General features: G+C 44.2%; 1 protein-coding gene across 2 annotated transcripts; it reads left to right on the top strand.

Moving 5' to 3' along the window:
• Positions 1-4,879: 4,879 nt before the first annotated feature.
• LOC147233882 (CD9 antigen-like) lies at positions 4,880-14,476 on the top strand. 2 transcript variants are annotated; one of them, XM_086146502.1, is made up of 8 exons: positions 4,880-5,174; positions 10,679-10,778; positions 11,796-11,893; positions 12,204-12,278; positions 12,353-12,454; positions 13,239-13,328; positions 13,406-13,489; positions 13,896-14,476. In XM_086146502.1, the coding sequence occupies exons 1-8, from the start codon at positions 5,106-5,108 to the stop codon at positions 13,959-13,961; spliced, it is 684 nt and encodes a 227-aa protein (XP_086002628.1). In that variant the 5' UTR covers positions 4,880-5,105; the 3' UTR covers positions 13,962-14,476. The 2 variants fall into 2 exon arrangements, with proteins under 2 accessions (XP_086002628.1, XP_086002629.1); XM_086146503.1 differs by lacking the exon at positions 4,880-5,174 and adding an exon at positions 7,549-7,702.
• The last annotated feature ends 161 nt before the right edge of the window (positions 14,477-14,637 follow it).

Below are 14,637 nucleotides of genomic sequence, written 5' to 3'. Positions count from 1 at the left end.
CATGTGGCCGCTGTTCTGTTCAGCTGGGTCACGCTGCTCTGCATCGTCGTCTCTTTGTGCATGTGTGTGTGTGTGTGTGTGTGTGTGTGTATGCCCGCCCAGCTGCACAAACCCGTGGGATGACTGGTCACACTGTCACCTTTGTTTTGCACTGGAGAAAACAGTCACTCTGGCCGGGAGGACGCCGCTTTGCTTTTTTTCGGGGGGGGGGGGCGAGACGGCTTTTTTCACCAAAACAGCTGATAATGAGGGTGATGTTAAACTCCCCAGAAACAATGCATGATCAGTTTTACAAGAAAATAAATTAATCTGCAGAATATTTGAAGTGTTTTTTTTTTTTTTTAGAGATTAATCCATTTTTTTTTTTTTTGCACTTCCACGCTCCATGCATTTCTCGGCAACTGAGGAAAAGGGCCGGCGGTTGAACTAACGTGTCGGACATCCACCGATAAATAAGTTGGAGGACTTTAGGAATAATAAAAAAAATAAAGGGGAAAAGCTGTTTTATAGTGAGAGTCCCTCAAGTGAGTTCTACCCGTTTTGCAAAAATTCAAAAGCGAAGAGGCGGCTTTGTTTTGACCCGTGAGTGGAAACCGTGAAACGGGGAGCAGGGGCTTCGCCGCAGTATATTGTATATTTGCACGCATTTTGGCGGGGAGGCTTTCTGCAAGCAACGATGTCCTCGTCGCAGGCAGGAAGTTGTGCAAAAACGTCGCCGTGTAGCAAGAGGAGAGCGTGACGTTTCCCACTTTGCAACTGCGTGTTTCTCCCGCGTTTGCTTTCCCGTTTGATGCACTTGTTTTGCTTTTAAAAAAAAAAAAAGGGCTACTATTCGACAAATCTCTTCAGACTTCCCCTTTTCTCCCTCTTTTTCAAACGATGGACTTCCTCGCTATCATTTCCGCCAGTTCCTTCTGGGCTTTGCTGCGCTCCGAGGCGATTTCGGTGATGATTTTGTCGAAGTGGCTCCTGTTGGTGAACGACGTCTCCGCCTGCTTCTGCAGGAGCTTCTCCATGTTCTTCAGCTGCCGGGCCAAAGTCAGGTTGAACCTCCTGGATTCGCTTTCCGTCAGCAGACGTTCAACGTAGTTCCGGTAGATCATCCTCTTGATCTCCTCGTCCAGGCTTCCCATCGGTCGCCAACGGCAGCGGGTGATCACGTGGCTGGCGTGCGATTGGCCGTCGTCCGGGACGTTCGCCGGCGCTTTCTTCGCGACGGGAAGCGTCGCGGCCTTTCTGGCGTCACCGACCTGCGACATCTGCGGGACGGGCTGCGTGGCCTTTTTATTCTTCATGCCGCTCAGGTGTTCCGTGATTTTACGCAGCTCCACGTTTTTCTCCTTCATCACTTTGATGAAGTAGCTCCTGTTCATGGTGGCCATTTCTTCGTTCCTCTTCAGCAACACCTCCGTTCTCTCCACTTGCCTCAGCAGAGGCATGTCGACGCCCTTCTGCTCCTGTTCAACGTTCTTGTCCGTCAGCCTGCTGAGGAGGGCCGGGTCCACGTTGGAAGCCGAGAACTTCACGTAGAGCTCGTCCTTCGTCTTCTCCAGCCTCTCTTTCAGCAGGTCGTGCTCCTCTTGCAGCGGCATGATCCTCTGGTCTTCTCGATCCTGCTCCGCCTGGATGTACTGATCGAATCGGTCGCACAGTTCGTCCCTCTCCAGCTCGAGGTTCTCCAGCTTCAGCTCCAGGGCTTCGAACATCTTCCTTTTACCTTTGAGGCCCCTCTCCAGGATGTCGTCTTCGGGATGCTTGGGGTTTCTGGAGTTCCTCAACGTGTACGTCAGCTGGCACTTTTCTTTGGTCGCCGTGGTCAGGCGAGCCCGGAGACACTCGTTTTCCTCCAGCCATCTCGGCTTCACCTTCTCCCTGTCCGAATGTTTCAGCTTGAGCTCGTCGATCTCTTTCTTCATCAAGTTTGTGCCGTTCATCTCCTCCTTGACCGAGCTGTTTATCAGCGTCACCATCTCCTGGAACCTGGCGTTCTGTTTGTCCGTGAGGTCCTGGACGAAGCTGTTCAGCACGCCCTTCCTCTCGCAGATGGCGGTCTCCATCTGGTTGTTGAGCTCCTTCTGTAGCAGGTGCAGGCTTTTCTTGTTGGTGGCCTCCATTTCCTCCAGTATCCTCTCGACGTCGTTCTTCGTCTTGAGCACGTTCTGAGCGTGCTCGCGTTGCAGCGCGCTGGCCGGGTCGTCGGGGTTTTGCATGTCGATGCCGATGCGCTTCATCTTGCGCGCCGCCTCTCTCTCCAGGGCCTCTTGCTCGCATCTTCCCGCCTCCACGATTTTCCGACCCTCCTCTTTCACGCCCTCCATCACCTTCTCGTGCTTCAAAGGGTTCGGACGACTGTTCTTCAGTCTCAGGACCTCCTCCCTGTGTTGCCTCTCGTCCTCCTCCGTCCCCTTGTCCACGTTGTAAAGTTCTGCCTCGGCCACCTCGATCTTCCTCCGAGTCACCTCCCACAGGGTGTGGAGGTGAGCCACCTCCTCCTGGCCTCTGCTCAGCTCTCGCTGCAGTTGTTTCATCTCGCCCTCCATCTGCTCGATTTTCCTCCTCACCTCCTCCTCCTCCTGCTCATTGGGCTCCGGCACCACTTCGGCTTTCTTGTTCGCCTTTTTGGGCGCCATTTTATTTGTTTGTTTTTTTTTTTTTGTCCGACCGACAAAACGAAACAAAAGAAAATCAATACGCCGCCAGGAGCGAAAAAACCAAACGGGTCGTCCGGGGGATGTCGCTCGTCCGACTAAACAGACCCCACCGCTTTTATAGATTCCCGGTGGACCGTGATGTCACGACAGTCGGACGACATCATCACAAGCCAACGGTCATGGCGATTATGATGCAACACAACCAACCAAAGCGCCTGAAACGACCAATCGGACTCTGACAGAAGAACAAAGATGCAGTTTAAGAAGATACCCGGAGTTACTTTGGGTCTGCTTCATTCACAGGGTGGCGGACTAGTTTTTGGGATGGAGGGAAACCGGAGCCCGCGGGCGCCATGGACGCAACTGCGCGTCCGCCGATGGAATTTAGTGGTCGTGCAACCCCTGGAGACCAAAGAACCCCTGAACCAAAGAGGCTGGGCAGACCATAATTTAACAACAAACAAGTGAATGAGTGAGTGTGGAAGACAGGGTTCAGAGGGATGAGATGTAGTTTGGGGGTTTTCAAACGTTTGCTGTTTGTTTTGTTTTGGATTCACATCTTTGGTCTTTGCAGAGGTTTCGAAAAGACTCGTGTAAAACTACCATCTCTCACCAGCTCACTTCCAAAGACTAGTTTTTAGAGTTTTAAGTCTCAGCTTAGTTTACAACCAGAGATTATGGATCTGACATCTTAAGACTTTGAAAAGACTGGAGGAAAACTACAACTAGATTCCTTCAGCAATTTCTTTCCGCCATGCAATGTTTTTAGCGGGTATTTGCAGAACCTCTGCTATTTCACTCCATTGCTTTTCCTTCTTCGCTCTCTCGTGATACGTCGTAGATTTGACATCGTCCTCGGCGTTCCCACTCTGGCGATTGTTTGTCTACCAGCTTTCCTTTTACGGTTTCGTCGGAGCTCGTCTATTGGTTGTTTATTGTATTACGTCATCGCAAAGACCAAAAACTTTTGATAATATCAATCGCGTTTAAAATTGTCGTAAGCCCAAGACTACGACAGCTCACAGACGGTAACATTACCGCTTCACGTTTAACCACCGAGATGACGGGAGCGCGCTGCGACTCCGCGAAGACTCCCCTGCTACGACTCTTTAAGTCTACGACTACAAAAATCGTGAGGTGTGAGCCTGGCGTGAGAAGCAAACTCTGGACCAAAATACAGGACTACAACGCAGCAACGAAACAAAGTTGCTCACAGTCAAGCATGGAGCTCCAACGAAAATATATCACGACTGCTGCTAAGCAGCTGCAGGAACAATAAACTACTTAGCGGGAAAATGGAGGATCCGGACACAAAGCACAAAGGGGAAAAATTCCGCTGATAATATATAAATATAGGTAATATGCTGAGAATATGTGGCATTTAGGGGGAGGGGAAGATTTCATGGTATGAAGAACAAGAAACCATACCTGGCACACGACCAGCATGCAGCCAAAAACGTTGTAATCTTATAAAGACATATTACAGTCTCACCAAGACGTAATTTTATCAAGACGCCCTCAGCTGTAATAAATTCTTCAAAAAAAACAAAAAACAAAAAAAAAAAAACAAGAAGCAAACTCTGACCATGTCCCCGGTCCTACCAGGTCAATCTGGGGTGAAAATGACTAAATTGTCTTTTTATGTTGCCCTGTGATTGACTGCTGACTCATCACACTGAAATGTCATTATTTACTCATGTGAAGGATCTGAGAACTTTGTTCGACACCGAACTATTTTGTAAAGCACTACATGTTTGGGGAAGTGCTCTGACACGATTTCCTCTATTGTAGTGTTTATTGTTTCCTTTATTGTTAAAAATAGGGGAAATTTCAGAAACACCTGTGACACCATGCTGCCAATATTGATGAGACATTTCAATTTATTTTTGCAAATATGTTAAATTATACTTTTCTTGGCATATAAATTTGATTGTTTTAGATGCAATATCAACAAAGATTAAAAACAATAAATATTATATGAATAAGAAATTCCAAGACAAGAACATTTCTACGAGAATATTATCTAAATATTGCACTTTTTTTTTTGTCACAAAACATAGAGGGATTTTTTTTAAAAAATCTTGGTTAATCCATCAGAGAAAAGCCCTTTAAGGAAATCGTCTGAAATGTTAAGCAAGTCATCGAGAGAGGGGAGTTTTAGGCTCAAACAAGTGACGTGCGCAAAAGGGAGGCCGTAAATAAAAGGGAAAATAAGCGGAGAAACGAACGCCAGTTTTCTGGACAAGCTTTTCGGTCCCGTTTGTTGTCCGGCAGCGGCGAGCGTTACCGGAAGTTGCCGAAAAAAGCCGAGCGGCTCCGAAGGGACCGAACGCCCTCGAGCAGCGGGAGAGACACTTGTCTGATATTTCTTCTTGCTATTTACAAGCGACAGCAACGGGTTTCCCTGTTTTAGCTTTTTTTTTTTTACTGGGAAGAGAGTAAAAAATAGCAGAGATGACGGCTCTTAGCAGCTGGGAGTTGTGCGTCAAATACGCCCTTTTTATTTTCAATTTCATCTTCTGGGTAAGTGTTACAAAATAAAGTTGCTTTTACGAATCAACGCCAATAATGTTCAGCTAGTTTGCTTTATAGCATTTTAGCTAACACTATTGTTAAATTCAAACAAGCTTTCTTGTTGTTCCATGCAAAAAAAAAAATGATGTTGAAATGATTTTGGTCTTCCTTTTTTATTTGTACCCCCTGAAAGCCGGGGTTAATATTTAATATATCGTATTTGTTTTTTTCTTTGGAAGTCTGTACTTTGAGTTCTTCTATGACGTCGATGTGAAAAACGCCATCCCGTTTGAAAAACGAGCCCAAATATTTTGTTTAAAAGTTTTGGATTGTTTATTTTCAAGTAGCAAGATTTATCAGAAATTAAATTAAAATGCGACACATAAATATTTGAAACTGAGACTGGCAATACGCCCATCGTTGGACGTATTAATACTTTGTTTCACTCATTGGTCCTAATAATTGAATATCAGATTCTAGAAAATTCGAAGGACTTAGCAAAGTATTTTCATAATTTACTTAAAAAATATCAATGTATTTCAATATGGATAATGTTTGATAATCCTGGACAAAATGCGGAGCAGAGATAGAAATGATAAGAGAACCCCCCGGAATAATAATAATAATAAGGCATTTTATTGCAACTTCTCGGAAAATCATCAAGACATCACATATTAAAATCCACAAAAATGTTTAAAAATATTGTGCAAGAAATGCAATTGAAAATCATGAAGAAATCATCTATAAAGCCATTAAAATGATTGTAAAAAATCAGCAAAAAATAAGCTGGAAGTCATGAAAATATTCATATTTTTACTTGACATTTAGTTTTTGTGAAATTTGAGACTACATAGATTATGTATTATCAGAAGTCAACCCTGCCCCTTTTATAACCTCGTAAATGCATATACCGACTGGATATCTTTACAATTTAAGGTCACATCCTCCACTTCATTTCTTCTTCCTGAAGGTTTGATGAGTATGTACATTTTATTTTCAGAGGATTTAAACCATCAATAAAAGTTTGCACCGGTTTACTTTGGAGATCTGAGCTGGAACTTGTCATTCTCCTCTGAAGGACCGTCTGGAACTGCGTCACATTACATAATATTATCTCATGTTTTCAGTTGTGTTGGAACGATTCATCTATGATGGATTCTCCCCAGTCTTACAGCAATGACTTCTTAATTTTCTTCAGCTTTGTTTTTCAATTTTTTTGGGGTTAGTTTTTTGCTAATTTTTCAGCAAAAATCATTCTCTTTGGGTTTTAGAAATAAGATATTCCTGATCAAAGTCATTGTCAGCGGCTCCTTTAGATTTTTGGAAATATGAGGAAACGTGTAATTGTCATCAGTGAAATATAACATAATTAGTGAAAACTTCCAATAACAAAGTAGAATTTATAGAAAGACCTATTTCTTGTTTTTAGATGTTGAATTTTTAGCATCAAAATATTTAGTGTGCAAAATAATCCATAATATGAGTCAGTTGGTATTTGGTCGATGTATTCCTTCCTTCTGAAATGAAGGATGCAGGCTTTGTAGCGTCTGCCAGAGGTAAACTGTCATGGAAATTAAAAATATATTTAGTGGTTTGGGTTTATCTTTTGTTTTAAATGCCAGAAAAAATGCACCAGGGGGTGTACTTGAGGCAAGAGTTGTGCAGTCAGTCTGTTATCATTCCTTTCTCACTTACTGAAGCGCTTACGGTCGGAATTTTATACTTCTTTGTGCTCTGAAGGATTTGTCCTCCCCTCCCTCACCTTCCTTCTTATCTACACATTTAACCGCCCTCCTCTTTTCTTTTTTTAAAGGCAGCACAGATCGAGTCAGGACATGCCCCCACATCTGACAGTCTGCGTGGTCAACTTAGCTTATTTCTGAGCTAAAAAAGAATAGAGGAAGGTTACAGAAACCAGCCAGGAAACAAAGGTGGTGTTGTTTGGATCTGCTGAGGGAAGTGGCTGTTCACATCGCTGTGGGCTCGCTCTTCATCCATTTACAGGGGGGAAAACCAGCCTCCCTTAGCCATTTTTTGCAAGAGTTAGGAACAAAAAAAAAATCCAATAAGACTTAGCAATAAATCAAAATAAATTACATGAAAAAATGAAGAAATCACCTAAAAATCCACATAGAATTACTTGGAAAATGAAGTGGAACCAGGTTCTTGAAATAAATCGGCCTGGAAATTGATCGATTCCAATTAGTGAGCATCAGAGGGAGGCGTGTCGGATTGATTTCATTTCAATCCAACCGGATGAATCTCCTCTACCTGCTCGCTAACCACTTTCACCTGGTGGCAATAATCTGCGCCGCTCACCTCCTCCCCAAGCTTCCCCTGAGCAGCCTACTCCTCCCCCTGACTGCCGAGGCCTGGGTGTGGTTCTGCCGTCCTCCCCACTTCTTATTTCCGCCGTGCTCCTCGAGCCGCTTTAACTCTTAAGCTCACCTCCGAGACGTCGGCAGCTGTAACCGAGAGCCATGGGGGCCATGCAGTGCATCAAGTATCTGGTGTTTGTCTTCAACTTTCTCTTCTGGGTATGTAGTCTCACGCAGTGCCGAGGTACAGATTTCCTGGGCAGATGAGGGGAAACGTGAGGAGTTTCAAGTCAGGAAGGATGTTGCCACTTGTTAGTCCCTGTGTTTGAGCAGTTGATGGCTTGGTTATTGAGTGAAAGTTAGACTAATTTCATGTTGCTTCATCACCTGTTTTTTTCTCTGTTTGAGGAAAATGTGTCTGCTGAAGCCTTTTCTCAGCAGTCTCGAATACAATCAGCTGAAGTGAATCCACCTGTTGGCGTCGCTCCTCACGCCACTGACAGGAGAAAACTTTTTCAAACTTTCCTGGTTGTTTCTCTGGAAAGACTTGCTCAGTTGAGAGCAGTCAGTATATTCAAACTGAGACTGTCCCCGCACTCTTTTTTTTTTTTTTTTTTTTTAATTCCCCGTCACAGCTCAGAGGGCACAATGTCGACGCCTATTGATAATGTTCAACCTGACTGAAAGTAGCTACGCAAGTTTCCTGATGAGGTTACCATGTCAACCTGGTACTCCGATACCTGTCGCCACTTGTTTTTGTGATGTGGTGACACCATGTTTCCAGAGACGTCCCGCCTTGGCCAGATTAGATGGGCTGTTTACTGCATGTTGTAATAATGGTCTTGTGTAAGCCGTCTCTACTCCTTGGGGACTTGAAATGAGGATAAGCATCTCACCAAACTAAGAGTCTCTTCAAAAGTTTGGTCTCGGCAGCCAAAGACCCCCCGAGAGACTCTCGTGGAGGCAAACATTGTGTGTCAAGTATGGCTTGGTTGCTAGGGTACACATGATCTGTGGTAGATTAATGTCCTCTTGATCCGGATGAAGGCGGGCCTTGTGTGTTTGTTTTGTTTTTTTTTTTCTTTCTCATTAACATGAAGTTTGAAACCTGCATTTCCATTCCTCAATCCAATTACAGCAGTCAAAATTGTAATTATTTGACATTTCTTGGATTATTTTGACTGACCTTTTAACTCTGTAGTCAATTGTTTTCATTGTAAATTGGCTTAAAGAACCCTATCAAGAATTTTCTGGGAATTTTTTAGTTTAGAATTTGTGTTATCTTCTGAAATTTTTAAAGGTCACATCAGCATTTCAGATGTATTTATCAATCCAATGCGGGGAGAAAAAGAAATATCTCCAGTGTGTTGTGTGTGTGTGTGTTTTTTTTTTTTTTTTTTTTTTTTGTCAAATCTAGTCCAAGGGTTCAGTCTCTGAGGGACGTCTCAGCAACACCTCATCTCTTGTGCTTGTGATCCCCTGGGAAAGATCTGTTTACCTTCTGCGTTCTCGTCCGCATTCATTACTGGTTTCGCTCAATTAGTCACCTCTGCTCTCCTCGGCACCTGCTTTGGGCCAAAGCCTTTTTAAGCTTGGCTGACATATCACCTGTTTCATGAAAAGTTTAAATGTGTTAATTCCCCACTCATTTTTAAGGTAGTCTAAAATGTCAGGGGAAAAAATGCAACAATTCAATTCAAAATATTTATTTTGTGTACAATCTGGAAATGTTTCCCTTAACAATGAAATTCTTGCGTTGCAATCTGTAGTTAGTCTAGGGGAGTATTGACATAATCCAATGTAACTGTACAGGAAGGTGTAACTTATTGCCTACCTACCAAAAGTTGAGTATTAAAACTTTATTGTGATGGAACATCTGTTTGTCCCCATAGTAACCGTCAAATTGTTCACTACTGTTAATTCCATGTGAGTCATGCGCATGTGGGGACGGAGTGAGGTCAGTCAGCCTGAGGGAGCAGCACTGAGCTGAAAGTTTTTGGGTCCGTCCCCCCCCAGCCTTTTAATACCAGGAGTGGCAGGCAGATCACTTGCTACCAAGTTTGACATGGTCGATATTATGGAGAAAAACTTCGAAACCAGCAACAAATGTTAATTTTCAATGTTAAAAAAAAAAAAAGTGATGTCAGGACATGTCCAGGCTTGTAGATGCCCATCAGATGGTGCACGTCATGTCACATCCCATGCTTTCCAACAGGCAGATGCTGGTGGGAAGTTATGTGGGTGTTGTCCGTGGAGGAGTTGAGTCACTTTCCTTGTAGAAAAACTATCTATTTCCTTTCATCCTGAGACAATTTCTTCACAGCCTGCAGCGCTTTTTGTAACTTTTTTTTTTTTATTGCCCCCGCCATTGGTACAGAAGTTGTCTTTCAGGATTCCGAAGACTGTTTAACCACATTCCTTTGCTCTGTGACATTCTAACCACTAACATTAGTTGGAGACGCTCCTAAATATTAGCTTTAATGGTAGCATGTAGTGTTGTCCTACCTCTGGCTTATCAGACACACACACTGTGCAGGTGATGTTGCAATGTGTGCGTCAACACAGCGTGAATCATGTGGAAGTATGAGACGCTGTCATTTTCCAAACTTCATTTCCTGCCAGAGTGATGTTTTGCAGTTATGACTCACTCAGCGTTGTGGGGGAAAAAAAAAACTGGATCGTAATGGTTCCTCACTGATGCTGATTCTTGCCGATGTTTGAAAGCAAAATGATCTGCAAACTTTTTTTTTTTTTTTTTTTTCCTCCCTCCCCTGATAACACTTACCGGTTAGAAAACCCATGTGTTTACAAGGGTTGTCTTTCCTCTCCCAACTGCTCTTCAGGCCCACAAGAGCTTTTATCTAGTGAGGAAATGCACATCAGCTACTGCTGCCCACCAATAAAACAAACAGTCATTTTCTTGCTGCTGCCCTGCGTTGGTCAGCCGTCGGTCAAGGAGGCTTTCTGTCCTACGTTGGTCTCCAACATAATAATTGTTCTTTGAATCTACAATGGTTTGTAAGTCATGTTTTTCAAATAAGAAAACTCTCTCCACTTTGTTAGAAAATGATTAGTAGTAGAGGGATACTTTCCAATAAAATGGACAGTTATCAACTTGTTTCTCCCCACAACGCGTGTTTTTCCCCTTTTCTTCTCTCGATCAATCCACTAACCAGTTTCGTTCTTGTGGTCCAGTTGGCAGGAACGGCGGTTCTGGCTGTGGGTCTGTGGCTGCGGTTTGACTCCAGGACAGCGGGACTGTTCGAGGGCGAAACTCCCACCTCCTTCTTCACCGGTGAGACGTTTTCCTCAAATGAATGAATTGGCAGACAGAAAGTAAGGTGTCTGTGGGCGGTGAGATAAGTTTTGTTTGAAGGAGTTGCTCGGCAGACTATGAAGTTGTTTTATGGATGAAGATTGGATCGACTTAAGATGAAACGAGTGACATTACACTCGTTGCCACGGTAGTAACGCAAGTGACTTGCTTGTCACAGGGCAACGATCTGTCTCAGCCCCCTTTCAAACAATAGGACCTTTATCTGATGCTCTGATTAGCTAACTGCTGCTAGCATCTTCATGTATCCTTACCTGTTCCAAAGCACTTTCTTTGCTGTGAGAAAGGACAGGGACTGAAACCCCCCCCCCCCCCATCCAGACTCTTGAAAATCAATCTGATTTTCAAATATCAGATGGCGATACTATGAAGGGACGGTCTGACTTTGAGCCAAGTGTCCTTTTGAATCCTTGATATGGGGGACGGGGGCAAATACGTGAAGGAACCTTCGCATATCCACCATCTGGGGGTGTCAGGCTGTGGAGGATCCAGGCCTTCAGGATCAGCTGAGGCCACAGTTGCTCCAGCCTGGTGGAACCTTCACACAACCGCTATTCTTCTTCTCCTTCACAGAGTGTCTTTGTTTCACTGCCATCACACTGAGGTGGACGACGGGCCACAGCCCCTGACATGACTAACAGCTCGGAGGAGTGTGTGGGTGTGGCTGCTACGATTCATCATTATGAATCTTAATGTTTTAACAAAGCCAGTGTCTCCAGGGCAAGTCACTGACAAGATATGAAGCCATTAAATCCTGAAGCTGTGCCTGTTAACCCTTTCTAAACACAATTATGGTTTTCTGTTGGTGTGACAGTGGTTCAAATCATGTCAAATATCATTACTGCTGGCGGCGTGAGCTGCAGTACCTTTCTGATGTGATTTCTGATCTGCTGACACAAGCTCGAGGCCGTTCCCAGGATGTGGGTTGCGATGTGGTGCTGATGGCGGTTGTATAAATGTGTACGTGTTCTACTGCAGGTGTGTACATCCTGATCGCGGCCGGGGCTCTGATGATGGTCGTCGGCTTCCTCGGCTGCTGCGGTGCCATCAAGGAATCGACCTGCATGTTGGGACTGGTGAGGAAAAACAAGGGATTTAAGGCTTGAGAGCTTCTCCCCCGCTGGAACGTTTCAAACCGCAGAATAGTATTTACAACACTATTACGTCGTAGTCTGTGGGTGTGGAGACTAAATTCATTGTATTACATTGTCATTAAACCCATTTTTTACATAACTCGTTTTAAAATGTTCATGCCAAATAAATCAACTTGGTTTTACCAAGTCTCCCAGGCAGTGCGTGGTCGAGTTTTTCAGTTTATCTGTTATTGACCAGCTCTGTTACCTCATCCTTTTGAGCGGCAACATTTTATGTCTCGCCTCTCTGCAGTTCTTCCTCTTCCTGCTCCTCATCTTTGCTGTGGAAGTGGCTGCTGGTATCTGGGGTCTCTCCAACAAAGACCGGGTAAATCCACACGTACACAAACGCACTCCGTGTTATTTGTAGCCGGTCTGACGTGTGTTTGTGTGTCTGTCCAGGTGGTTCAGGAAATCACGGAGTTCTACAAGGAGACGTACATCAACTACAAAGATACCAGACAGGAGGCGCTGAAGGAGACGCTGCGTCTCATCCACTTCGGGGTGAGAACCAGCTGCTGAGTGATCAGACGCCACATCCCGGGGTTCCATCCCCAGGTTCTCCTCCTCCGGGTTCTTGAACCCTGTCTTCTGATTTTAATACCATTTATCGCTGGTCAGACTTTGGCAACCAATAATCATTGAAAGTAGGTTTGAATTTGTAACTCTGGCCTCGAGGAACCACAGTGTGATGTGTGTTTAGAACCAAAACATCCAGAGTTCTGAAGTGTTTCATTTGTCAACAGTAAAACCAGTTAGTTGTTCCTGACTCTATTCTCAGTGCTGTCTTGAACTTTTTAGTGGTTTTAGTTTTTTGTTTTTTTTTACCTACCACAATGTACAGCACCAGTCCCCAACTTTTTTTTGTACTAGGGACCAGTTTTATTAATGAAATTGCACTAACCGGTTAGAGGTACAGGTATTCAAATAAAAACTTGTCTGTTCAGTTTTTAATCTGAATACAGCGATTACACATATCAGGAAATTACATTATTAAGTGAGGCTGTCAAGTGAAGGCGGCGACAGTTGTTTTTACAAAATAAGATCCAGAAGGTCTAACCACAAACGCATTTTTACAAAGGAAGATTTTCTGTGCGGACCGGTACCAAATGATCCGAGGCCTGCAGGTTGGAGACCCCTGGTGTGCAGTATTTATCAACTGTTGCTTTATGGATAACGTGAAGGGTTCAGTCTCGAGTGTTTTGATCCGGTTTCGGACGAAAGTTTGCACCGGCCGAATATTTTCGATCTACTCCAGTATTAAAGTTACCCTGCGTTTCCTCTGCAGCTGGATTGCTGCGGCCCGACCGGGATGGTGATCGACGCCGCCAAGGACATCTGTCCAAAGAAGGAGGGGCTGGACCTCCTCGTCACTACGGTAACCGGGTCCCTCAGCGATCTGAGTTTCTAGAACACGCCTGTAGATCCTAATAGATTCTTTTTCTGTCCGATCAGAGCTGTCCGACTGCCATCGATGAGATGTTCAACAACAAACTGCACATCATCGGGGGCGTTGGCCTGGGCATCGGCATCATCATGGTCAGTCCACACACACACTTTCCCTCAAGCTGACTACTGTCAAAGTCTTGGTCCACAAGTCTAAGCTTCAAGGCTATTTTTTTTATAACGTTTAGTCAGGATTCAAGTTTCAGACTAGCAATTTTTACCTTTTTACTTTTTTTTTCCCCCCTGGTAATTTTGAGCAAAGTTTATTTATTGCTTGGGAAAAGGGTAGAAATGACCAAAATATAATTAATTGAAATCTCATTGGTTTATTGTCTTCCAGTCCAGCAAGTGAACACTTTTCTCTTGGCAGAATGAATAAATGGTGGAGGGTGTAGCAGAATTTTTTAAATCCTGTCTGCACGGTTATATTTGACCAGAAAGTGAGTCTGGCTGCTGCAAACCTCAGGACTGAAATGTTTTGTTTGAACTTTGACCTCAGATCTTTGGGATGATCTTCAGCATGATGCTCTGCTGCGCCATCAAACGATCCCGGGACTACGTCTGAACGCCACCCTCGCCACCCCCGCCTGCTGCTTCAGTCCAATAACGCCTCGGCCCTTTAGCTGCTCTTTGCTCCGTGCAGGACGGCGCCTCCCACCTGTGAGTGCACGGAACTGCAGGGTCCACTATTTCCTGCAGGGAGTTTTTTCACCAACCTGTGTGTGTGTGTGGGGGGGCAAGGCTTTTAGTTTTGGATGATTCACAGAACAAATTGGGGTCTGCGGGGTCGCCCGCTCTGTCGCCCCCTGGTGGAACCTCACTGTTAACACTTAGTTGGTTCACTGTCATTAACGCCGACGCTGGTCGAGCTGATTGGGTTTAAAGTAGCCTGTGTTATTGTTAGCAGGCTGGTGAAGCTAACAATTTTACTACCTTTTTTAAGTTTTTGCTTCTTTAAAAAATTGTTAAGATGCCTTATTTTGTTTTATTTTTTTTATCAGAATGAACTGGATTTTTACGAAAATATTTTTTTGATCCAGTTCAATTTGTAAAAATGCCAAATAAACTTATTAAACACTGTTTCTTCTCTTCGTTCTTCGTTGATTTTTCTCTCTCAACTGCAGTTTGGTTCGTATCTTAAGAAAAACAAAGCCCTGTCCAACCAGTCTGTTCTCGATACCTCCTTCACTGATGGGTCCCAGCGAGAAGAAAATTGGAAAGGTTCGGTTTGACAGCTTAAA

Source organism: Fistularia commersonii, chromosome 5 (genome assembly GCF_037954325.1).
Source record: "Fistularia commersonii isolate RoL2024-O1a breed Wild chromosome 5, RoL_Fcom_v1.0, whole genome shotgun sequence".
NCBI lineage: Eukaryota > Metazoa > Chordata > Actinopteri > Syngnathiformes > Fistulariidae > Fistularia > Fistularia commersonii.
The sequence above is the reverse complement of the archived record's forward strand: the minus strand, read 5'-3'. Positions and strand labels throughout refer to the sequence as shown.